The following is a 27,587-nucleotide window of genomic DNA, read 5'->3' on the forward strand; positions in this document are numbered from 1 at the left end:
GATCATGTAAGAGGTTACGTTTGAGAAAGGGGCACGATGACCTCGCAGTGGATCCCAAACTCAAGTGTCCCTTCTATGGTTTGTGTTGAGTTCATCCAATGACAAAGAAAATACAGTCTGCAACGAATCAACTGTAATTAAATTAAACTCATTCTCTGAGCATCGAACAGCAGCCTACTGAATGTCGCCAGAAACCTGCCACTGTAACGACAATGGATGCAGAAGAATGGAGTTACAGCCAGACCGCGAGGGGTTTACTTACCCTTCAGCAACAACACTATGGAGATAGTTTTCCCACTCTGTTTTCCGGTCAGATGATCCACCGAGGAATGTTCCCGAATTACGAGAGAAGATACAGTCACTGTTTGTGTCCTTGCGGTGACCTACTGTATGCTCATGAACATGTTCGACACACTACGCCAGCTCTGAATCTGTCAATCCTTCCGGTGTCCGGGCCTGGTGAGGTTTCCCGTGTTAAGTCAAATTAAGCTGCAGGCTCCAGTCCTGGTGGTGCCCTTTCGTCAATTCCTTTAAGTTTCAGCTTTGCAACCATACTTCCCCCGGAACCCAAAAGCTTTGGTTTCCCGGGAGCGGCCCAGGACCGTTATGAACAACGCGTGAGACGTGGGGTGCACATTTTGAACACATGCTGTAGATACCTGTTCCCGTTGACAGTTCACACGTTATAATGATGTATCGTGATGTTCAGAGCATGTTGATAATTTCAGAACTGTTTGTTTTGCCGCATACTGTACTGAGAACAAACAAATACATTTATTATCCCAGCTGAACGGACAGTGAGGAATTCAAACAAAATAAATACGGCAATACAACTAATCTGGAAACTCAACTTGGAACAGCAGCATTAGCTGAGCTAATGGAAACTCACAGCTAAACAAATGCAGTCAATAATGAAAAGTAATAGATGTCCTGCTCTTTACTCGGGAAACACAACTTCTGTAACAAAGGAGACAGAAAAAAGAAAACAAGGCGCTGATTTAATTTGTAATTTATTGCCGTGTTATTTTGTGTTTGTAGCAACTTAACTTCCGACAATGTCGAGTAAACACTATCTTAGCGCACATGACGAGGAATCGAGCCCAAGTTCTTCCAAGTGAACCGAGCACGCCTTTACCGCCTCGGTTAGGCAGCCCCGTAACGCAAGGTAAAAAAGAAATTGATTATAATCCCATGCATTCCATTGTTTGTTGGCCCCAATATCTACAGATGAACAAAGCGAAATGTTTTACAGATGTTTTCCTGGAAGTAAACAAAATTTATTTATAAGAAAAGGACAGAAAGGAATAAAAAGTGTTGCCTACTGTCCATCGGACGTGCGAGATGAATTGAAGGTCGTCAATAATGAAGTAGATCAAACGGTTTAGTCGCGCGTCACCGTAAAAAAGTCTGTAGAATGTTAATGACCAGCCTAGGATATACTGGAATTGTTTATATCACTAGCTGTAATCGTACGCTTCGATGCACGTACAGTCGCTCAAAAACAGAATGAGCGCATAGTATTGTTTAAGTTCCTAGCAGGTACACCTTTTTCTCATAAACAAGTGAACCTATAGGTATAACGATTGCTGTTTTGTACCTAGAGTACATGGGAGGCGAGTTGAGGCCTTATGGTGAAGAAGTGATAGAACAGGGCTAGGACTGGGAACGAAACGACCCTAGCCTTAAGGTACAGTCCCAGTATTTACCTGGTCTGAAAACAGTAAACTACAGAAAACCATCTTAAGGGATTCCGACAATGGGATTCGAACCCACTATGTCCCGAATACAAGCTAACACCTCCACGTGTCGAACCGCGTAGCCAACTCAATCGGTTTATGATAATAAAACTTAAGTCAGATAAAATATTAAATGCGAGCAACATGCAATACCATGCGCTCAGTTTTTAATGACTATACAAATCGCGAAGAGTTTTATGTAAAAGGATCAACAAACAATGCCCATTACCAATGGAATGGACCGTGTTTCGTAGGGTTGCCAGGTTTTTGAAATGCCAATAAGGGACAGGTCACGTCGACACGACATAACGCGATTTGCTCAAGAAAACACTGAGTACTCTACTTTAATTACATTGTAGGCACAACCTTTTTTACAGTATTTTGTTGTTTCAATTTCTGCATAAAATGTTTAAACCCCGTATTTTTTTCACTTTTAATTTTTTTAATAATGCTGAATCTCCCTTAATCAATTCCTGAAAATTCTGACATGATCAAAATGATCTGACTTTATCAGACTGCTGAACATCTTTCCATTTGCTTTTAAGAATTCATAAAACTCTTTCGGGCATATGCATTCGAACCAGATATACTTAGGATAAGATACCAACATTGGTATATTTGGAACAACATCTAAATTAAATTTGGAGAAAAAATCCACCACCGAGCTCGATAGCTGAAGTCGTTTAAGTGCGGCCAGTATCTAGTATTCGGGAGAAAGTGGGTTCGAACCCCATTGTCGGCAGCCGTGAATATGGTTTTCCGTGGCTTCCCATTTTCACCAGGCAAATGCTGGGTTTACCTTATTAAGGCCACAGCCGATTCCTTCCCACTCCTAGCCCTTTCCTGTCCTATTGTCGCCGTAAGATCTGTGTCAATGCAACGTACAGCAACTTTTAATTTTTTTTAAAAAGAATTCACCCCTTCTGAGTTCACATTACAACTCTGGTCCCTATCAATATAAGTACAGGTATATCCAGCTCCAGCATTACGTAATTCAATGTTAAGGGAAGAAACTTTTGGTATCTTGTCCTAAGTACCCCTATGTATGGTTCGAATGCATATGTCGAAAGAGTTAACAATTCTTGAAAGCAAATGGAACTAACAGAGGAATAGATGTTCAGCAGTCTGATAAAGTCAGATCATTTTGATCATGTCAGGAATTTCCGGACTTTGATTTTTCATAAAAGCTATCCAAATTAAAAGCTGACAAATTTCAGTGGATTTCGAAGAATTAATCATTTCTTCAAAACAAAACAAAAAAAACAAAAAGTAACATATTTCAAACGTAAAGCCTCTACTTTACTGCAGTACTGTAAAAGCTCTTTAGTTTGGATTTTGCTTCATTCATTCTGAAGGTTTGGAAGAAGTTGATCTATTAATGACTTAACTTCTTCCTCCGAAAAATGTCATCTTTCCTACAAATTAACTTGACCTCAATTTTGACGTTGTAGCAATAGTTTCAGCAACGGTATTGCTTCATTAAAAGCTTCTGCAAACAGATAATTTTAACAATGGCAGAAGTGAGTTGTTTATATACGGGAAAAGAGGGCTGTTAAAACGGGGCAGTACTTCAGACCTTTAAATAAGGGAAATCCCGTATAATGCAGGAGACATACCGAGCTCGATAGCTGTAGTCGTTTAAGTGCGGCCAGTATCCAGTATTCGGGAGATAGTAGGTTCGAACCCCACTGTCGGCAGCCCTGAAAATGGTTTTCCGTGGTTTCCCATTTTCACACCAGGCAAATGCTGGGGCTGTACCTTAATTAAGACCACGGCCGCTTCCTTCCCACTCCTAGCCCTTTCCAGTCCCATCGTCGCCATAAGACCTATCTGTGTCGGTGCGACGTAAAGCAACTAGCAAAAAAAAAAAAAAAATACAGGACATCTGGCAAACCTAGTGTTACGTAATAATATCACTACATGCAGTAACAGTAAGGTAAGGCCACATTCGTCACACGTACAAGAAGGAACTATGTTATATGCATATGGCTCCGGAAACTCCATGTTAGAACTAATTTTCTACAACTCTGCAAGATATATTAATCTTAGGAAATACATAGTAACAGAACGTAGGCCTACCATCACACCGACTGAAAGTCTTCCTTACATGATATGTTTAAAAATGCCTTCCGTTAGCAATGATACAAGCATATGCAATACTCCAGGGATACATCAGCGCATACGGGATTCAATGGGACGGCAGATTGATCATATTACATTGTTATGACAACTGGAGTGGATGAATCATAAACAATATATCCCACTTAGATTTCTGCACTATTGTTACGTTCGATGTTTGCACAATATAGCAGTGTACAATGCATCAAGATTAACATACAATCGTTAAATGAAGCATCACAATAACATGTTATAGGTGCCAGGATTATGAAGAAAGTTGTCATGTAAGGTACCATCCCGGTGTTCAGAGTTCATGACAGAGGGCACGAGAAACACTTCTAGCATGGTCGTGAATGTGAGTTTGACCCACCTTTCCTTCTCAGCCTTGTTACGGCGGCGGGCACACAGCGACACAGGCCGTGAAGTTCTCCCAGTCACTCCGGCGATACCCGAGTTTGAAATGGAGGCAGAAAATAATGAAGTAAAAAGTAAACTCGTGTCCTCATCCCGAGGTGGTGCAGCTCTTTTCAGGCACACCCCCATTGGAGGTGAGCTGCATGTACCATTTCAACCACATACCAGCCCTCCTGCCATTCTTAAATTTCTGGCAGTACCAGGAATCGAACCCGGGCCCCCGAGGATGGCAGAAAATAAAGAAAGAGTTCAGAAATCCACGTCATTTTCAACTTACGTTGTAAGAAATACATTCTTAATGTTCATTGCTCTTTATGTATTTTAATAAGGCCTAATAATGTTATTTGCTTTACGTCCCACTAACTACTTTTACGGTTTTGTGGAGACGCCGAGGTGCCGGAATTTAGTCCCTCAGGAGTTTTTTTACGCTTCAGTAAATCTGACACGAGGCTGACGTATTTGAGCACCTTCAAATACCACCGGACTGAGCCAGGATCGAGCCTGCCAAGTTGGGGTCAGAAGGCCAGCGCCTCAACAGTCTGAGCCACTCAGCCCGGCCGTTTGTGTATTCTGACCGGATACAATAACGAGTTAGGCCTACAACCTCAAATATTTTATAATGTACGTAATGAATTACAATTTTCACTATTACATTTTGAGAGGTGCTTCAGAAACAGTTCTAATATGATACAGAGTTAAGGTGGATAAGCTGTGGCATGTGGTGGTTTGGATTTAAATTATCTGATAAAATCAACAATCCAGTCATGCTTACCGGGAATAAAATCAGTGAGGTTATTTATTTGAAGGCGTACTGTACATCTATTTTCATTGTTGTTGTACTTTAATGTTGGATAGTAAATATGTCCTCACTCGTAATGAAACTCCCTCTCGCCATTTAGAGGCCAGCTGTTATCACCGGACGCCGGTTAAATTATAAATACTATTTTCAGAAATTCAGTGAACAGGAAAAGTCACAACACTGCAACACTGTATAAAATCATTGTTGCATTATGTAATTATATTACCTTTTTCTGAACGAGTAACAGGAAATTTACAGTTAAAAAATGGAAATACAGCCATTCCCATCCAAGGAATTGTACATCATAGCTTGTACGTTTAACCCTGTATCTTTGTACGTAACAAAAATTATAACGTCAGTTTTTTTTGAATGGATATTTATAAGGAAATAAAACAGACTGTTTATATCGAGCGCAGTATAAATTAAGCTGGAATATTTTGAAAAGGTCGTTCTGTTGTTCTTGCGATTTTAAAGTTTTATTTTACACAATCTACCCCAATCAACACTTCGCTGAGTAGTGGAGGAGAGCTTCGTAATCACAATGGAACGTCAATGCTCCCTCACTTCCCTGCAAGTGAGTTCGCTCTCTCGCTTCACTATGACGTACGCTTGCTACGTAAGCTGCCCGCATTTACGTCACGCCAGCCCGGCCGCATTGGGCTAGCCTCAACGGGCACCCACCGGAGCACCTCTACGATAGACGTAAACGAGCGTTTCCTTTACATAATTACTTCAAGCAGTCTATAGCTCTGCGTTTGCTACTGAAAGAAGTGCAGTATTATGGCCATTGCTGTGCATGATATGCATTTGTATGCCAAATAACTTTAGACAATTGCAAAATAAATATTTATAACCGAAATTAATCTTATTCTTTCTGGACTTTTCCCTAATTATTGAGGTCGGCACTTATTTTGCATTTGGCCCTGTTTTACAGCCGGATGTCTTTCTTGACGCCAATCCTATGTGGAGGGTTGTATTCGTGATTGCGTGTGTGATATGTTTTACTGTATGTGGATTAAAAGGAGTGAATTAAGATTAACTTAAACGTCTAGCCCCCGAGTCAAAGGAATTAATCATACGCAATTAAAATCGCCGGTGCGGCCAGGAATCGAACTCTGGGCCCTCTGAACTGAAGGCCAGCGAAATAAAGCATATCCTCGTGAGATATTTTGTACCGATAACCTGACGTAGTGATAGTTCCTGGTTATTAAGAAACTTACAGTAAGGAGTTCTCGTTAGGAGTTAGGTTTCCTACACAATGACGTAAAAAGTAGAACGTCGGAAAAGTTGCTGAGAGGCTAGATTTGAAGGGACACATTCCACAAAATGGGTTTTCTGCTCTCACACATCAAATTAAATTAAATTTTCTAAAGAATTTTAAAACTTCGTTTGGAATAAATGTTTTCAGTTTTCCTCGTGTAAGCCGCTTGGAACATCTTGTCAACTGTCCCATACCGTATACTGTTTGTGTGGTAAGTCTGTGTATTCGGTATCAGAACAGCTCTACTGCGGTTATAGGGACGGCGTTGTGTGTCATGATGATATGGTGCTACCGGATGCAGTTGTCGGTACTTGATCGAGCGAGGTAGCTGCGTGACATAGCTGTGAGCTTGTACTAGGGAGATGTGGGGTTTGAACCTGAGTGTCGTTAACTCTGAAAATGTTTTTTTGTTATTCCCCATTTTCATACCAGGCTACACCTTAATTAAGGACTCTGTCATATCCTTCCCAATCCTAGGCATTTCCCGTCCTTTCGCCGCCGTAAACCTTCCAAATATTTGCGACGTTAAGCCACTAGAAAAAGAAGTTGGTTGGATCCAGGATTAGGAAGGAAGCTGAAACCGTGAAGTATTACAATTATTGTCAACTGATTATTATGAACAAACAAACCAAACCCCATGGCGTAACAAAGCGACCGCTGCTCTGTCCGAAGGCCTGCAGATGAGGTGTCGTGTGGTCATCATGACGAATCCTCTCGGCCGTTATTCTTGACTTCCTAGACCGGGGCCACCATATCATCGTCAGACAGCTCCTCAATTGTAATCACGAAGGCTGAGTGGACCTCAAACCAGCCCTCAGATCTAGGTAAAAATACCTGACCTGGCCGGGAATCGAACCCGGGGCTCCCGGGTAAGTGGCAGCCACGTGGCTACCCCTACACCGCGGGGCTGGCTAACTGATTATTATAGACTTCCATAAATATACATCTGGACAACTGAATTGCTTCAAATAATTGAGCTGACTATTTATTTATTTATTTATTTATTTATTTATTTATTTATTTATTTATTTATTTATACTCAGGAGAGAGAGTCGTGATGGCTGACTTTTGACTAAAGTGGTTGAGGTTCAAATCTCTGCCAATGCATGTGCTATTTTAAACATAAAATATCACGTCCCTGTGGTTCGGATTCCACCTAAAAGTACTACGATCGCGATATCAACAGTCACGTAATAGTACAAGCTTTACTTTTTCCTTTCTCAAACAACCATTGTCACTAAGTTCTTAATTCCCGAAAGAAAGTACCACGACCCGTCTCCGGATTAAGGACTTTATTGACAAAAATGATCCCATCTTAGCGACATCTCACTAGCTAGCTGGCTGTATAATTCAATGAAAATATTTTTACAATGTAAGAAATTTGTCATGTCCATCAGTTGTCTGGGGGAAAACTAAACCAAACCAAACCAAACCAAACTAGCCATTAACATGCTGATGGCATAGGCCTCTGGAAGTTTTTAAGATCCAAAGTTAAATCATATTTTTGTGGCTTCTGTTCGGCAAAGATTTTGTAAGCAATTTCGCCCTCGGCCCTAGTTTTAGCGGCTCCGCGGTCGAGGCGTCCGGTGGTTGAGGCGTACAGCAAAATTTGCAGATGTTCACATTTTGTAAACAGAATTCTTCGTTCTACTGTTTTGACGATCAGTTCAGTTTTCTTACAATCTGCTTTACGTCGTACCGACATAGATAGGTCTTATGGTGACGACGGGATAGGAAAGGCCTAGGAGCGGGAAGGAAACAGCCGTGGTCTTTAAGTACAGCACCAGCATTTGCCTGGTGTGAAAATTGGAAACCACGGAAAAGAATCTTCGGGGCCACCAGGAGTGGGGTGTTAGAATCCACTGTCTCCCGAATGCAAGCTGATAACTACGCGACACAGACCGCACAGCCACTTGCTCAATGAGAATGTATTCTACGTACAAGAGATAATATCGGTGGAGGTTGAGATCAGTTCGTATTTATATTGGTTCTATCTAGACGAACTACCTTCAACTGATTGTTGACGAACTATTCGTTTGTAGCACCGACTGGGAATTGCTCTTGATTATGCCGATTAATAAAAATCACAAGAAAACGTACCAATTACTACACGTCGCATACGTACTACCACACACACAGTTGTGGCCGTCTAACGAGTATTAGTTTCTGTATCGTATTTACTCGTATTTACCACTCAAACATTCAAGAGAGAACAGATAGGAAAGATGAAGGCGAGGAGCATGACAAGGAGGACATAGCAATGCCAGACTCAAGAAGGAGAACGCTGGTAGCTAAACGACGCTTCCAAGTTCAGAGGCCCTGCTCCCAGTTTTGTTTGCTGACAAGGTGTTTCCTCTGAACTTTATAAATACGATTTTTTTGAAACTTTTTTTTTGTTAGGGGCTTTACGTCGCACCGACACAGATAGGTCTTATGGCGACGATGGGATAGGAAAGGCCTAGGAGTTGGAAGGAATCGGCCGTAATTAAGGTAATTAAGGTACAGCCCCAGCATTTGCCTGGTGTGAAAATGGGAAACCACGGAAAACCATCTTCAGGGCTGCCGATACTGGGAGACGTGCCAAAAACAGAACTTTTGAATGCTATATTTTAAATTGTATATCAACATTACAAGGAGATGATTCCCAACATTTAAACACGCCTATGTCCTGACAGACATTGCCAGTCCTACGCCTGCGTAAAGTGTGAAGGTATTATATTCATTGGAGGAAAACAAGGTTTCCTTATGAACACTTGCACCTTAAGCCTGTATGGTGACAGTTACATTTTAACCGATTTATTTGACGTTCTTTGTAAAGATAAGGAATAGTCTCTCCCACGGTGCGTCGTATTCTTCCGAAGTACTGTGCGCCTCAGTCACGAAAATAGTATGTCTCGAATATTTAGGCTCCGAACACGCGCCCGTTTTAGTGAAAATTTATGTTGAATGCTTAAGGTTTGATATTTCGGAACTTCAAGAGATGTATATTGAACATGGAAAAATATTCATCATTTTCAAAACTGAGGTAGACAAATCAAAATAGAAAAACAGGGTCAGCTATAGGCGACCATTTAAAATATTTAGGCTGAGTATTTATCCCGCACAGTGAGAGAAATCAAAGGTGCGGTGAAGCTGACGTGTGTAGGTTGTAGTTACGAACAACAGTATATTGTAAGAAGGGAGAGTATTTACAGACCAAATCTGTCATATTGCGGGTTCTAGGGTTGATTTTGCTGTACTGAGTAGACTCTGGATTCCTGATTTATAAGCTAGAGGTAACATACATGAACGTACTGAGGAGAACTACTAGTACAAACAGATGGCAGTAATGGCTCGAGAATAATTGTAATGAAAAGATAAGGGCTAATTTAAGGAAGGAACACGTTATGCAACATAGCGATGAATTCATGTGAAGCAAATGAAGAAGGCCCCGGGTTCGATTCCCGGCCAGACCAGGGATTTTTACCTGGACACGAGGGCTGGTTTGAGGTCCACTCAGCCTACGTGATTAGAATTGAGGAAGTATCTGACTGTAAGGTAGCGGCCCCGGTCTAGAAAGCCAAGAACAGCCGAGGGGATTTGTCGTGCTGACCACACGACACCTTATAATCTGCAGGCCTTCTGGCTGAGCAGCGGTCGCTTGATAGGCCAAAGCCCTTGAAGGGCTGAGTGCCATGGGGTTTGGGAAAATGAAGAGTGAATTACCTAGGAGACCCATGCATTCCGACATAGAGGGAAGAGAGAAACAGAGGGAGATCCAGAACGCCATGATTAGACTGTGTGTGCGTGAGGATGAGAAGTGTGTAGGAAGAAAAAGGGTAGTATAGGACTTGTGCGAACAGACGACTACAGAAAAACAGCATTAATACACAAAGGCCTGTAGAGTGAACACTGGATGCATAGCAGTCTACATTGCTCTCTCCCGAGCCGATCTTAAATTCGTGACTGAGGTCAATAAGGCGGTGAGTTACGATGCTAACCCTCGACTACGACAGCCCGTATTCCTAGCGTTTACTTCCCTCCAGATCCAGAATTCTACCTCTATAGAGGTGGGAATTTTGTTGGGTTTAACGTTTCTTTACAGTTAACAGGTCATCAGTCCGGTCCTACTGGTGCTTCTGTAGCCATACCTACTTTGTCCGACACTGCGGGAACCTTCAGAGTGTACCAACCAGTGTTAGACTGGCAATTCATTATGTCACCATTTGGTAGAGTTTTATTTGTCGCGATTTGCGAATCTCTGGTCTGCACATTAACCTGTAGAGCCAAGACGGATGATTCATGGAAATACAATTCAAACATAGGAGGCTACCAGACAACTGATGCTTCGAGCTATTCATGTAGGTTACGAATATGAATAGCCTATAAAACCAGAGTTACAAGATCATCACAATTACCACACACACACACACACACACACACACACACACACACACACACACACACACACACACACACACGTTATTGGCTTTATGTCCCACTAACTACTTTTTTGTTTTCGGAGGCGCCAAGGTGCCGGACTTTAGTCCCGCAGGAGTTATTTTACATGCCAGTAAATCTACCGACACGAGGCTGACAATTTTTAGCACCTTCAAGTACCCCCGGACTGAGCAAGGATCGAACCTGCCAAGTTTGGCTCTCTCCCTCTATAATGAGGAACCTATCCCACTCAGCGGCCGCGAAAGCACAGCATTGATTCGTAGGAACCGCCACGGCTGCTAACAGAAAACCTTGTCCAGAGAAAAGTTAGTCTTTGCCTATGAATACGAACATGACCTACAGAAGAAATGAGTAATGTTTCATAAACAAGTCATCGTCAGAGGTCACAAAATGATGACAGACTTTCAACTTGTATCATGAGCAGCGAATGAGGAACGAACCCCTGCGCTTAAACGTAGAGGTTCACTCTATCTGAATCAAAAACACTTCCTTGCAGGACAATAATATGTGTAACCATCCCTGAAAAACGCAAGTTGAATCACCACTCTATGGAGACGTCATCGTTCTGAATGGTTTTCCATACCAAAGGAAATCCCTTTTGATTTAGATAGAGCGAACTTCTGTGATTAGTGTAGAACTCTTTCTTCAAACCTTCCGAGAAACATTTCCGACATTTTCCTGTGAACAAGGTTTTCCAATAGCAGCTAACATTGCGCATGCGAACTGTTCGTTGTGTGGCGTTTTCATTAACAACAACGTCCGACTCCATGGCTAAATGGTTAGCGTGCTGGCTTCTGGTCACGGGGGTCCCGGGTTCGATTCCCGGCAGGGTCGCGAATTTTAACCACCATTAGTTAATTTCACTGGCACAGGGGCTGGGTGTATGTGTCGTCTTTATCATTTCATCCTCATTATGACGTGCAGGCCGCCTACCTTCGTGAAATCAAAAGACCTGCACCTGGCGAGCCGAACTTGTCCTCGGACACTCCCGGCACTAAAAGCCATACGCCATTTCATTTCAGTATCAACAACATTGTACTTTCCTTTTCTCATAGTAGTGTAGATTACTGTAAGTACAGAGGACTCAATGTCCCGATCACTCGGCATGCAACATTAACAGCAGTATGTATGTATGTATGTATGTATGTATGTATGTATGTATGTATGTATGTAACAGAACTTCATATCCCAAGGTGAGGCGGTGGGTATCCGTTTCTCTTGAGCCTCTCAATGAATGGATCAGATGGACCTGGATGAGCGCCTGAACCCCACATCTCAGGCTTGTGAGGCAACTCTGCTCTCACGGCCATAACCGGTGAAGTATGAAGTAGATTTAATACGATACCCTCGTTTTTCCCATTCGGACCACCTAGAGTCCATTATAATGAACACTTCCTAACACAAAATGTGATCGACTTGAATTGTCTAAGTTCACGACCGGAAAGGAGGAACACATTATCTGCTACACAAGAGTCATTTCAGTTTTTGTGTAGGGGAAAGTATATATTTTCCCCCCTTTATTTTTCATTTGAGTTTACGCCTTTAAAATGACTTGTACGTATTCAGTGGACATTCCTGTATTTGCTTTTAGTAACAGTTTCGTTTATCACCGGACTAGTTGGCCGTGCGGTTAAGGGTGCGCAGCTGTGAGTTTGCATCCGGGAGGTAGTGGGTTCGAACTCCACTGTCGGCAGCCCTGAAGGTGGTTTCCCGTGGTTTCCCATTTTCACACCAGGCAAATGCTGGGGCGGTACCTTAATTAAGGCCACGGCCGTTTCCTTCCCACTACTTGCCCTTTCCTATCCCATCGTCGCCGTAAGACCTATCTGTGTCTGTACGACGTAAAGCCACTATCAAAAGAAAAGTTTCGTTTATCAGTTATTTGTGAACGTACACGACTCAATGAAACAGGAACCAGGTAAGACAATCAGCACATTTTCCGTTTTATGAGTAAATAAATGTTCTTGATGGATAGTTATATAGGGTATAACATTCTTTGTAAAATAGTCATAAGTGGTTAAATACAGGCAACGAAACTTTCCGTGAAACTTGTATACGCAAAGGCGCGTGCTATGAAGCCAATCGAAATCTCCGTTAAATATTTTCTTTTAAAGGATGACACTCATTCTGTGTCTTAACAGAAGGCAAATTGTATAATAAATGTTTACATATAAACGTGTGGTAAGAATTTACATTTAAATGGGTTAGCCAGTGGTGATATTCTTATGTTAAAACTAGTTTTCTTCAAATCTGCCGAGTGTGTCATTTTTAGGACATTACAAATAACGTCCTTCATATATACTCTAAGTTTTATTATTAATGAATCTAGTTCGTTCTCAGCCACCGAGTCTTGATTGAAATCGGGAACTTCTACAATTTATCACTTATCACAACCAAATTTCAAATAAGATATAGCAGCAAACAAAACTTGAGATGATTAGTCAATGTGTTTAAGATGAAATTCTAAAAGAATTTCGATGTATAAAATCCACCTGTTCAATACACGTTTGCCATTTAATAAATGGTCTGTTTAAAAAGTTACATAGGGTATGTTTCGACCTAACCTAGAGGTCATCAGCTAAAATAGCAAAGAAGAAAGACATAACAAAACAGTGTTACATAAAAAATTCGAGATAAAATACACTCAACAAATACAATGGAAATCTGTGTTAAAAAGTACGTGGATTCGAACTTGGACGAATTTAGTTATAAGTGTGGGCCCAGTCGTATTTAATACAATATTGGTTGGCTGGAGGAAATGTGAAGACTGTTAGATGTTCTGTTTGTCATGCTTCTGGAAACTGAGTGAAGTTTTGAAAACTCCGTTACATTTCTTCACGGAGAATACAAGTCTAGCCAGGATGTCCTCTTTCCTCCAGCCCTGTGCTTGTCAAGAAATGTAGCGGATTTTTCAAAACTTCACTCCGTTTCCAGAAGTGGGACAAATAGAACATCATCTGTCTTCACAATGTTTTAAGTATTTCCTCCAGCCAACCAATGTTGTATTAAATACGACTGGACCCACACTTATAACTAAATCGTCAAAGTTTGAATCTACATACATTTTAAACAGACTTCCATTGCATTTGTTGATTGTATTTTATATCGACTTTTATGAATCACTTTTTGTTATATGTCTTTCTTCTTTATGTTATTTTAGCTGATGATCTCTAGGCTAGGCCAAAACATGTCCTATGTAGCATTTTGAACAACTATGTAGCTTTTCAAACATACCGTTTATTAAATGGCAAACTTGTACTGAACAGGCGGATTTTATACCATGAAATTCTTATAGAATTTCATCTTAGATATTTGAAGTCAATACGGAATCGGAATGAAATTCATTACTTGTAACAGTTAATTTTTAGCGATGTTATTAAAAATAACGTTTATTTTTTATAAGTTGCATGGAAAATGCTCCTTGCGGCACAGTTTTCATTATTTTGGGCTATAATTTGGCAGACTTGTCAAAAATACTCATACTTCGTAACAGTGCCTTTGCTAACAAGAACTAGTGTTTACAGTGCACTATGTCTTCTGGTGTGGGCTAGAACAAATTTGTTACTTTCACTGATCTGTCAGAGTCTTAACTTGGCTTCGACAATAAGAAAGTGACCGAGGTATGAGAAGTTAGTAATGGCATTCCTTATGCAGCCAGTCCCTATTATGAATGGTGTGAAAATGTTGCTCATATGGTCGGTTGGTGCGGGCATTTCAGTGGGCTTGGCAGACTGATATGCAATAGCAACGTCTGGCTCAGTGAGGAAAGCAACGGGAAACTACCTCACTCCCCATTTCCCCAGTACGCCTCTTCATCGATGCCTGGACCATCTATGACGTCTGATGGTAGAGCTGTTGAGGTCCAAACCAGACTTCGGGCTGAGCACTCAACATAGTAATAACTCTGGATTTTGGAGATACAGGCTACGTTTTTCAGTGTCTCATTCATACAACGGACAAAAATCTAGTTTGGTGCTATTTTAAGTGCAAAAATAAGGTGGTTATATTCAACTGATGATAAAATGCAAATCCACTTCATTCCTGTACATATTTAAACATTATCTGAAAATTTCAGGAGAATCTGATAAGAACTCCGTCGTAAGGAGCATTGTGTACACGGGAAAAAGGTTGAAAAAATTTTAAGCTAGAAAATTGCAATTGAAATTATATATATATACTAGCAAGATACCCGTGATTCGCTACGGTACTATACTGAAATTTATAATTGAATGCTTATTGTTTTACATATAATCCGCCGAAATTCGCGATCTGACTCGTTTTCTAATAGTTTACGGCAAGTTTCCTCCCATTTTTCAATCTTTCTTTCCAGCAATCGATTTCGTACTTCCCGGGCTAGGTCCAGGCATTCCACCCGGTCAGTTGGGTCCCTAAATCTTTGCCATCTTTTCCTATAAGCATTTTAATATGGATCAAATCCTTCAGGAGATCCGACGTGGTGTCGTCTTGTGTGCCTTGGCAGTACTGAACCCGCGGCCGGACTGCATTCTTAGTCATTACCCGTCCAGGACCCGTTTCCAGCGCGGTCCGCACATTTGACGACGGTCCAGAACATTATTATTATTATTATTATTATTATTATTATTATTATTATTATTATTATTATTATTATTATTATTGATGTTATGGACCCCATAGCAAGATGCAAGACAGCTACTTGGCGGTAAATTACATCTGCTGCCATTGTCATTGTTGGCAATGTGACCAGCACCATTGTCGCGCGTAGGCAAGTGTGAGGGATTTCTGGCGATACGAATGACATACTTCCATGCATTATGGACCTTATTATAGAGGTGAACAATTGGACGGCCAATCTCATTCCTATCGTTTATTTCAAAGGTGTTTAAATTTTTATTTAAATGCCAGGAGAATCTACTGTAATCTAAGAACGTTCTCCGAAGAAAAGGACGGCTCTTGAAAACGAACCCAGGAAAGATTAAAATGATCGGTTTATGATCAGAATAAGTACATCGAAAATCTACAGCCTGTTTCCAGTCATTCGACAGGGTCAGGAATGGAATGAATAAAGACCCATCTACTGGCGACAATAGGAATTGTGCCGGCTGCCGAAGCACTCCTCTGGGGCAATGATCGATTAATGACAAATGAAATGAAATATTGGACAGTGTTGCTGGAATGAATGATGACAGGGAAAACCGGAGTATCCGGAAAAAAGCCTGTCCCGCCTCCGTTTTATCCAGCACGAATGTCACATGGAGTGACCGGGATTCGAACCACGGAACCCAGCTGTGAGAGGCTGGCGCGCTGCCGCCTGAGCAACGGAGGCTCCTTATAAGTACATTATGAACAGTCAAATCAATTGGTCTCACCTCCTTTTACACCCCACCGGCGTTAAGTTTATTTAACCCCCTCCCCAAAAAAAGAAAATTAAAAGAAGGCGTGTTTCTTTATGTTTAAAGGAGATTCCAAACACCAATGTTCACGTCTATTACCTTCAGTTTTGAGATACAGGTATCCGCATAAAAATAATTCACTTTCTTTCACTTCCATTCACACTCCCCCCACGCCCCCCAAGTGAAACTTCCGGAAAAAATACTTATTTCTTTAATATTAAAGGATCTTTTAAATACCAATTATCACGACTCTAACTTCTTGAGTTTTTGATTTATGTGTCCTCATGAAAGGATTCAACTCCTTTACACTCCCTCCCCCCAAGATGGTTTCCCCCCAACAAAAGCGTTTTTCTTTGTTTTTAAAGGAGATCCAAATACCAATTTTCACATCCGTAACAACTTCAGTTTTTATTAGATGTATGTATTCTCATACAATTAAGTCAATTTTTCAATTTTTTCACCCCCCCCCCTCATTGGTTTTTCCGAGAATACATCTTTCCTTACTTTTAAAGCAGATTCCAAATATCAAATTTCACGTCTGTAACTTCATTTTTGAGATATCAGTAGCCTAATTAAAATAATTCAACAACATTTTCAGTCACTTATCCCCCCCCCCTCCACCCAAGTGGTATTTCGGAAAACTAAAAATACACGTTTATTGATTTTTAATAGACAAAAAATACCATTTTCCACTTCTGTAACATGTTAAGTTTTTGAGATATACTGTAGAAATTCTCATTTTAAAATTTCACCCCCTTTTTAGTTCCCCTTAAGTGGAGCTTCCAAAAAATCACCCATGTTCCTTTACATTTACAGGAGATTCCAAATACCACTTTTTACTTCTGCAACATTTTACGTTTCTCAGGTATTCTGTAGATATAGTCTTTCAAAACATTCACCCCAATTTGTCACTCCTGTTTAACCGCCATTAATTGGATTTTCCAAAAACAAATAAAAATGTGTTTTTTTAAAGGAGACCCCATATACAAATTTTCAGTTCTGTAATATCTTCAGTTTCTGAGATATATGTATCCTCATTAAAGGCATTCAACCTATTATGCACCCTTTTACACCCCTCCTATTGGGATTTACAGCAAACAAAAAAATACGTGTTCCTTTATTTTTAAAGGAGATTCTAAATATCAATTTTTACATCTGTAAACTTTTAAAGTTTTGAGATATAGAAACACTCATTTTAAAATTTCAGCCCCCTTTTCACCCCCCTTAGAGACGGAATATCCAAAAATCCTCTCTTAGCGAGCACCTACATGTTAATATGAATGTATCGCCAAAATTTCATTTCTTTATGTCCAGTAGTTTTGGCTCGGCGATGATGAATCAGTCAGTCAGTCAGTCAGGACAAGTTATTTATATATAGATTGTTTGCCATTTGCTTTACGTCGCACCGACACAGAGGTTTTTGGCGACGATGGGATAGGAAAGGCTTAGGAATGGGAAGAAAGCGGCCGTGGCCTTAATTAAAGGTACAGCCTCAGCAGTTGCCTCTTGTAAAAATGGGAAACCACGAAGAACCATCTTGAGGGCTGCCGATAGTGGGGTTGGAACCCACTAACTACGGATACAAGCTCACAGCTGCGCGACCCTAACCTCACGACCTACTCGCCCGGTATTGAAATATTTAAGCAACAAACTTGCCTTAAGGCTGCACTGGACTGTAAGTTACTCATCAGACTCATTTCTCCTCTTATGCACAGCATAGGTCTACAAGACAGATATATTCCAGCGGGATTACTGAATGGTAATCTGTAAGTACTCTGAAGCCAATATTATCCGACAGCGCGAGAGAAAAGTGCGTGGGCTTTATACGACGTGCCGCAACCCTTTTAAACCAGTAGTCCGTCCTTCAAAAATGGCAAAACGCATCACGGGATTTGAAAGAGGAAGAGTTGGGGATTTTTAAGATTAAAACTGAAAATTAGATATTTTGATAAAAAATCGCAACATTTCAGTCATCAATCGTGGCCTTCGGATAACAGTGTCCCGCATTCGATTCCTAACCAGGTCAGGGATTTTAGCAGCACTATGTGTTTAATATCGTATTTGGTACAATGGATGTAAGTTTCCCGATAAAACCATACCTTCTTGCGTGTGAAGCAGCTCCACACATTTGCTGAGAGTTCAGAAGTGTGATATTTCCGATGTAGGCCTATTTTCCGTAACTCCTTTCTTTTTCTACACGTGGCTTTACGTCGCACCGACACAGATAGCCTTAGAGCGACGAAGGGATAGGAAAGGGTAACGAGTGGGAAGGAAGCGGCCGTAGCCTTAAGGAACAGCCCCAGGATTTGCCTTGTGTAAATGGGAAACTACGGCAAAGCATCTTTACGGCTGTCGACAGTGGGGGGGGGGGGGGGTTAGAATTCGTTATCTCCCGAATGCAAGCTCACAGCTGCACGCCCCTAACCACACGTCCAACTCGCTCGGTATATCCGTACTTAAACACCCGCTCTAGGTACGCTCACATTCCCCCTAGCATCCTTTCGGTATTTTTTTCACGTCACACCGACACAGGTCTTACGGCGACGCTGAGTAGGGCGGGGTTAGGAATGGGAAGGAAGTGGCCGTGGCCTTAATTAAATTAAGCCCTACAGGCCCGGCGTTTTCCTGGTGTTAAAATAGGAAACCATGGAAAAAAATATCTTCGGGGCTGCAGACAGTCTGGTTCGAACCCAACATCTGCCAAATGCCAACTCAGTTTAGTGACCTAAACCGCGTAACAAACCCGCTCGGTGCTAGTATCTAGCCAAGTTATCACGGTTTACATGAAACGGTTTCAAAATATCTGCTTTAATAATAATAATAATAATAATAATAATAATAATAATAATAATAATAATAATAATAATAATAATAATAGCTCGTTTTTCTAAGAAAAATGTGGCGATACTCACCCGAACGACTTCATAAACTGAATCTCACACTTCGTATCTCCAGATGTGTCGTCTTCACTTCGAAAGGTGATGATTTTACTACTGGCCCACTCTGAAGAAATGTTCACTTCCATCTGTTTTTCAGTTCCTAAACTTGTAAAATCTTGACACGCCTTATAACCTAGCATTTTATTTTTCGCATTAAGCCACTCTTTCTCTGGAATAAGTCACTTTTCTGAGTTATTGTTCAACAAGCGGGTCCATCATCTTTAGAAATGTTTCCCTCTTGAAGTGCAGTAAATCTCTTGGCACTTGCGATGCTTTCTTCATATTCACTCGATCCTCTGTTCGCAGGTTCAGGAGAGACTTCAAAAGAATCGCCATGCTTCTTTTTATTGCGCACCGGTAGGAAATAATTGTTTCATTCATTTCACTTCTCGAACTTGTGAACCACGTGCACTCCATTGCTCCTACTAAGTAACCCGCTTGCCTCGGCAGCACAAAATAAGTGTTTTATTCTTTTCAAATTATTTTAAAAACAACGACGGCAGTTAAATCTAAAAACCCTGTACGTTGGTATTAACGGCATTAGTTGCAATACGGATACCGTTAAACTGTCTCTACTGTATACCAGTAGCCAAAAATATGTAAGGACAAGAAAGAGCGAAACGAAGATTATCTATTTGTTTAACTCCGAAGTGACGACACAAAATGGTTAATAGGATAAGAATGATAATCTTAGAACGGCAGTTTACAGAAGCTTCAATCATGTGCTCGTACGCATTATATGTATAGAAACAAGCTTTAGCCAGGGAAATATGAAACGAATATTCCGAATAATATCCAATTCAGTGTTTATGTTTCTTTCTTGAAAGAATAATAATAAGAAGAATAATGTTTAACAGCCTTTCAGCTAACGATGGATTGAAAACATCCCCTAACCCAGAGAAACGTTCCTAATCGTTCCATTAAGTCTACTCTTAAATGCCGACAGATTGTTCTGATATTCGATCGAACAACCTTGACCTCAGGTGGTAAGCTCTTCACAGCTGGTCTAGCGAAATATTAATGATGCCCTACCTGGATTTTTCCCGAAAACTGAGGAAGTGGATAAATCTTTGGCTTCTTACTTACCGACCGATCCCCAGTCCGGGTGCGCGAGGCTGTTGAACCATCCGTCGTATCGTTGTTTCTCACTGTAGCTATAATGGCGACCTGGAATCAGACAAAACGAATACATTAAAACATATATATGACTGTACATCAACATCACACGTCGGATAATATTTATTGTATATAGAGACGGAAAACAAGGTCAAGTAAATATGAAAATAGTGGAAACTATTGTTGATACGAACCAGTGGGAACAATAACAGAAAGAGAGAGAGAGAGTCGTAATGAAGAAAGCTTGCATATGAATCAGCTTATGTGGCACGGACACGTGAAGCTAAAAGAAGGTGGTAGGTTACTGAGAAGACTGAAGTACACGGCCCAAATGGGTACGTGAAGCAACGGGAGAAGTGTGATAAAACCAGCCCCCTACTCTACTGAAGTTATGATTAGGTAATGATTTCAAGGTAAGGTGAAACGCAGGGAAGAAGTCACTGTGCTAGTTGTGGATGGAGGAATATATGGGACATAAGTCTCAGAGGGTTGGAAATTGAACGCTGAACCAGATATAATAATAATAATAATAATAATAATAATAATAATAATAATAATTTCCTGATTTAGACACTAACTGGCCCACATTGGGACTACGCAATAAATTTCCCACGTGGCCTATTTCCTTTACTTCTACTCGCTAGAAAGCTGACGTAAACAGCAATCTTATTTTATTATTTTGTAAGCAGTGGATCGTGTATCCTATGCAGTCGTTGGTTCAGCACTCTTCTGTAATCACAGAGAAAGAACTCTGAAGACCTCTAGCCAGCCGGCCGAAATAACTGTGCATTTCCTGTCGACTATTGTTTGGTACTTGGGATAAGGTATCTACCTGTCATCTAACAATGTATTGCTAAATATTATCTGAAGTGCTATACCACTATTGTACGTTTAATGTCGTGTGGCTATTGCTAGCCTGGTGCAGCCCTTGTAAGGCAGACCCTCCCACCATGGTGGGCGGCATCTGACGTTTACAGGGAAACTACGTGTTACTGTGGTGGAGGCTAGTGTTACATGTGGTGTAGACTATATGAGTTTCAGGGGGTGTTGGGGACAGCGCAAATACTCAGTACCCGAACCAAGGAAATTGACCATTTACAATTAAAATCTCCGACCCGATCAAGAATTGAACTCCGGGCCCTCTGAACCGAATACCTCTCCGCTGACCCTTCAGGCTAGGAGCCAGACACTATTGTAGCCAATGTCGACACTTCCAATAATACAGCACGATTAGATTCCATCATAATAATGTTATTGATTTTACATCTCACTAACTATTTTTAGGGTTTTCGGAGACGCCGAGGTGCAGGAATTTTGTCCATCGCCGACCAGTGTTATTCTTTAATTTTCTACTTACGAGGTAGCGGGTTCGATCCTAGCTGACGTCACATTTGAATACCTTCAAATGTTACCGATGTCTCTGACTTCCAGGGTATTGAAATAACTCCTGGGGAATAGACTTCCGACACCCTAGCGTCGCTTGAAACCTTAATAATAATAATAATAATAATAATAATAATAATAATAATAATAATAATGTATTCAGCTGAAGATGAAAACCCTGATCAGATTATACTTCTTTACAATGAAGTACCATTCTGAGAACTATTTTAATAAAAACTATAAAACATACAATAGAAAATACGTATAAAAATGTGAAAAATCTGCAATATTTTGGAAGTCTTATTAGATAACCTTATAAAACAGAAAATATGACAATTAGGTAAAATATTCAATGTTATCGATAACAATTTTACTGGCATGTACAAAGCACGTTAATGCTTTTCAGGTCTTAAAAATTGCTAATACTTGTTTAGTGATTTTGCGAAGAAATTGTAAGTAAATAAAATAATTTCCATTTTATGTTTTAAAATTATAGGATGTAAAATGTGTATAAATTTGCTCAGTTGGAGGGCTTGGTATCTAATTTATAAAATCATTCTCGAACAGTTGTGAATTTTTAGGCAAATCGTTCTTTTCTGCACGCCTTATACGTTGCACTAAATTCAACAACAACAACAACAACAACAATATGGTTTTACGTTCCACTAACTAATACAGTTTTTTCAAAGAACCAAAGTCCCGGATTATTTTTACACGGCCGTAAATCTATCAACACGAGACTGACGTATCTAAGCACCTTCAATTACCACCGGGCTGAGTCGGGATCGACCCAGGCAACATGCGCTCAGAAAGGCAGCACAGCCAACTGAACAATTCAGCCCGACTGCAGTCAAACATTCATATTACAGATGCGTTCCTGAAGGTCTGTAGTTAAATTACTTATTTTTTTACAATTTGCTTTACGTCGCACCGACACAAGATAGGTCTTATGGCGACGATGGGATAGGAAAGGCCTGGGAGAGGGAATGAAGCGGCCGAGGTCTTTAAGATGCAGCGCCAACATTTGCCTGGGGTGAAAATGGCAAACCAAGAAAAATCAACTTCAGGGCTGCCGACAGTGAGGATCGAACCCACTATCTCTCGGATGCAAGCTCTCAGCTGCGCGCCCCTGACCGCACGGCCAAATCGGCCAGTAAATTACTTTCTAGAGCCAGTACGAGTACACCATACATCTGCAGTGTAATTCCTTATCCTTAGCACGAGAGAGCTCTTTATTCCGGTGTGCCCACCAGCAAACAAACAATAGTTGTTCCTTAACTTTCACTTTCTAGCGACTTTCTCCGTCCGTGAACTGTTCACGCTTCTCCATATAGCCAACACAACAGAGGAAACAAAAAGTGAGAGAATCGAAGAAAGATCTACTGTGAGTTCACCTTCTTAAATACACTTCACTGTATACAAGAGAGGGCACTGAGAAACAGCACTATGGCGCCAAATAGTACAATGTCCTCCGCTTGAGAGGAGGCATGACAAATCTCACAACTTTTACAGTTTTGATCCTGAAGGGGGGGGAGTTGTTAACAGATCAGTGCATAAGGAAAGAATAAATTATAAAGTACAAAGTACAACTCTGGCCGACATGCATATAACCAAAACCAAACTCCATGGCGCAACAACCCCGAAGGGTCATGGCCTACCAAGCGACCGCTGCTCAGCCCGAAGGCGTGCAGATTATGAGGTGTCTTGTGGTAGCACACGAATCCTTTCGGCCGTTATTTTTCGCTTCGTAGACCGGGGCCGCCATCTCACCGTCAGACAGCTCCTCAATTGTAATCACGTAGGCTGAGTGGATCGCGAACCAGCCCTCAGATCCAGGTAAAAATCTGATATGCATATGTTATCTACTACATCCATAGCATGTTCTGTAATATGTCCATAGAACGGTCGAGCAGTAATCATCATCGTCTGCTTGCCGAATGAAGACGGGCTGCCTTGTCGAGGTGGTTCACCCGAAAGTACTGGGTTCGATTTCCCGTAAGTAGCAGGAAGAGAAAGATGTATATTGTTCACTGCTTTGTAACGTTAGGTAGGGTGTGGGGGGATTACATTTTTCGAACGTCAAACGGTTATTTTCAGACCCAGTTATTTATTAATGGGCTCAGCATATCTATATATATAAAATAACTTGTCCTGACTGACTGACTGACTGACTGACTGACTGACTGATTCATCATCGCCGAGCCGAAACTACTAGACATAAAGAAATGAAATTTTCGGCATAGATTCATATTAAGATGTAGGTGCTCGCTAAGAGAGGATTTTTGGATATTCCTTCGCTAAGGGGGTGAAAGGGGGGTTGAAATTTTAAAATGTATGTATCTATATCTCAAAACTTTAAAAGTTTCCAGATGTAGAAATTGGTATTTACAACCGTCTTTAAAAATAAGGAAACACGTATTTTTCTTGTTTTCAGAAAATCCCAATAGTAGGGGTGAAAAACGGTGAAAAAGGGGTTGAATGCCTTTAATCAGGACACCGGTACTTATCTCAGAAACTGAAGATATTACAGACCTGAAAATTGGTGTTTGGGATCTCCTTTAAAAATAAAGATACACGTACTTCTTTGTTTTTGGAAAATCCAATTAATGGGGGGGGGTGAATAGGGGGTGAATTTTTAAAATGAGTGTATCTATATCTCGAAACTTTTAAAGTTTACACATGTAAAAATTGGTATTTAGAATCTCCTTTAAAAATAAAGAAACACGTATTTTGTTGTTTTTGAAAAATCCCAATGGGAAGGGTGGAAAAGGGGTTGAATGCCTATAATGAGGCTACTTATATTTCTGAACCTGAAGATATTACAGACCTGAAAATTGGTATTTGGGATCTACTTTAAAGATAAAGAAGCAGGTATTTTTTCGTTTTTGGAAAATCCAAATAATGGGAGGGGGGTAAAAGGGGGGGGTGAATTTTTAAAATGAGTGTGTCTACATCTTAAAACTTTGAAAGTTTACAGATGTAAAAATTGGTATTTAGAATCTCCCTTAAAAATAAAGGAACACGTATTTTTTTGTTTTCTGTAAATCCCAATGGGAGGGGTGTAAAAGGGTTGAATGCCTCTGAGGATACACATATCTCAGAAACTGAAAATATTACAGAACTGAAAATGTGTATATCGGATCTCCTTTAAAAATAAAGAAACACGTATTTTTTGTTTTTGGAAAATCCAATTAATGGCGGTTAAACAGGAGTGACATATTGGGGTGAATTTTTCGAAAGACTATATCTACAGAATATGTGAGAAACGTAAAATGTTACAGACGTAAAAAGTGGGTATTTGGAATTTCCTCTAAATGTAAAGAAACATAGGTGATTTGTTTTTGGAAACTCCCCTTAAGGGGAAATAAAAAGGGGTGAAATTTTAAAATGAGAATTTCTACAGTACATATCAAAAAACTTAACATGTTACAGAAGTGAAAAATGGTATCTTTTATCTCTATTAAAAATAAAGAAACGTGTATTTTTAGTTTTCGAAAATAGAACTTGGGTGGAGAGGGGGGGCGGCTGAAAGAATTGATAAATTAATTGACTTAATTGTATAAGAATACATACATCTAATAAAAATAAAGTTGTTACAGACGTGAAAATTGGTATTTGGATTTCCTTTACAAACAAAGAAAAACGCGTTTTTTTGGGGGGGGGGGGGAGGGACCATCTTGCGAGGCGGGAGTGAAAAGGAGTTGAATTCCTTTCACGAGGACACATAAATCAAAAACTGAAGAAGTTAGAGTCGTGATAATTGGCATTTAGAAGATCCTTTACTATTAAAGAAACAAGTATTTTTTGCCGGATAATTCACTTAGGTGGGGGGGGGGGGAATTGTGAAAGGAAGTGAAAAAAAGTTAATTATTTTTATCAGGATTCTTATATCTCAAAACTGAAGGTAATAGACGTGGACATTGGTGTTTGGAATCTCCTTTGAACATAAAGAAACACGCCTTCTTTTATTTTTTTAACGGCGGTGGGGTGTAAAAGGAGGTGAGACCAATTGATGTTACTGTTCATAATGTTCTTATCAGGAGCTTCCGTTGCTCAGGCGGCAGGGCGCCGGCCTCTCACAGCTGGGTTCCGTGGTTCAAATCCCTTTCACTCCATGTGACATTCGTGCTGGACAAAACGGTGGCGGAACAGGTTTCTCTCCGGATACTCCGGTTTTCCCTTTCATCATTCATTCCAGCAACACTGTCCAATATTTCATTTCATTTGTCATTCATCGATCATTGCCCCCAGAGGAGTGCTTCGGCAGCCGGCACAATTCCTATTGTCGCCGCTAGATGGGGCTTTATTCATTCCATTCCTGACCATGTCGAATGACTGGAAACAGGCTGGAGATTTTCGATGTACTTATTCTGATCATAAACCGATCATTTTTAATATTTCCTGGGTTCGATTTCAACAGGCATTTTTCCTTCGGAGAACGTTCATAGATTACAGTAGACTCTCCTGGCATATAAATAAAAATTTAAACACATTTGAAATAAACGATAGGAATGAGATTGACCGTCAAATTGTTAACCTCTATAATAAGGTCAATAATGCACGGAAGTATGTCATTCTTGCATCTTGCTGTGGGATCCAGAACATCTAATAATAATAATAATAATAATAATAATAATAATAATAATAATAATAATCTGGACCGTCGTCAAATTGTGCGGACCGCGCTGGAAACGGGTCCGCGCCTGGTAATGACTACGAATACAGTCCGGCCGCGGATTCAGTACCGCCAAGGCACCCAAGACGACACCACGCCGAATCTCCTCAAGGATTTGATCCACATTAAAAATGCTTATAGGAAAAGGTGTCAAAAATTTAGGGAGCAAACTGAGTGGGCGGAATACCTGGACCTAGCCCGGGAAGTACGACATCAATTGCTGGAAAAAAGATTGAAAAATGGGAGGAACGTTGCCGTAATCTCTCAGAAAACGAGTCAGATCGCGATTATCGGCGGGTTATATATAAAACGATAAGCATTCAACTATAAATTTCAGTATAATACCGTAGCGAAGCACGGGTATCTTGCTAGTAAATAAATAAATAAATAAATAAATAAATAAATAAATAAATAAATAGATAAATAAATAAATAAATGTTATAGAGTCACCGCACGTGAGAAAACCGCTATGTGATAATACTGACCCACAGTACCTATATTATGAAGAGCGAGAATTCGTCGACATTTGCACATTATTGAACCTTAGAAGACAGAAGCTCACCCGCCAGTTCTAAGCTGAAATATTTGACAGTGCGCAGGCGCGAAAACGATATTGAAAAATTATGGCGCCTGAGTAACAAACAATGCTTGAGAAATATTTCGAAATAAAACTTTCTTTCTGAAAATCTCAACTGCATGTTTGTCATAAAAATAATATTTCATCTAATGTTTTTCGATATGACGATCATCAACCCTGACGAAGTGATCGGCTGAACATTTGCACGACCGAAAGAATTGAGCACAGTGCCATAGGCAAGCTGATGCACTTTGCCAATAAAGTGAACTTTGTTTTAGAACGAACATTCAGTACAAATTGCCCTAAAGGCTGCTTTTCACTTTCCTAACATAACAGAACTACGCAGTATTGTTAGACAGATGTAGACTATGCTAAAAAGTAAGACAAAGAAGATTTGACTACGAAAGATCAAAGCATACTGGCTCCGGCAGCGAGCCTGATTCTTATCCGGAGAGTCCTGGTTCCGTTCCTGCCCAGGTCAGGAATTTTTATTAGATCTGAGGGCTTGATTCGAAGTCCACTTAGCCTAAGCGAGAACAACTGAGGAGCTAATGACTGAGATAGCGGCCTCGGTAAAGAAAGGCTTGAATAACAGCCGAGAAGATTCATTACGCTGACCACGTGTAATGTCGTAATCTGCAGGCCTTAGATCGTTGGGTGGTTCAAGGCCCATCATGGCTTTAGTACTTTGGGGTTCGTTTGTGGTTTACAAAGTCTGATGCAGTACAAGAGTCCGCTCAGTTACTGCGTACCGGTA

The 27,587-nt window shown here is 40.5% G+C and overlaps 1 protein-coding gene across 1 annotated transcript in view; it reads right to left on the reverse strand.

The window, feature by feature from the left end:
• Duox (dual oxidase) overlaps positions 1-27,587 on the reverse strand; it is a 496,654-nt gene that overhangs the window by 274,981 nt on the left and 194,086 nt on the right. The window contains exon 2 of the mRNA XM_067142192.2: positions 20,166-20,246. Within this exon, the coding sequence (XP_066998293.1) occupies positions 20,166-20,246 (81 nt within the window). The remainder of the gene's footprint in view (positions 1-20,165; positions 20,247-27,587) is intronic.

This window comes from Anabrus simplex, chromosome 2, assembly GCF_040414725.1.
Source record: "Anabrus simplex isolate iqAnaSimp1 chromosome 2, ASM4041472v1, whole genome shotgun sequence".
Classification (NCBI taxonomy): Eukaryota; Metazoa; Arthropoda; class Insecta; order Orthoptera; family Tettigoniidae; genus Anabrus; species Anabrus simplex.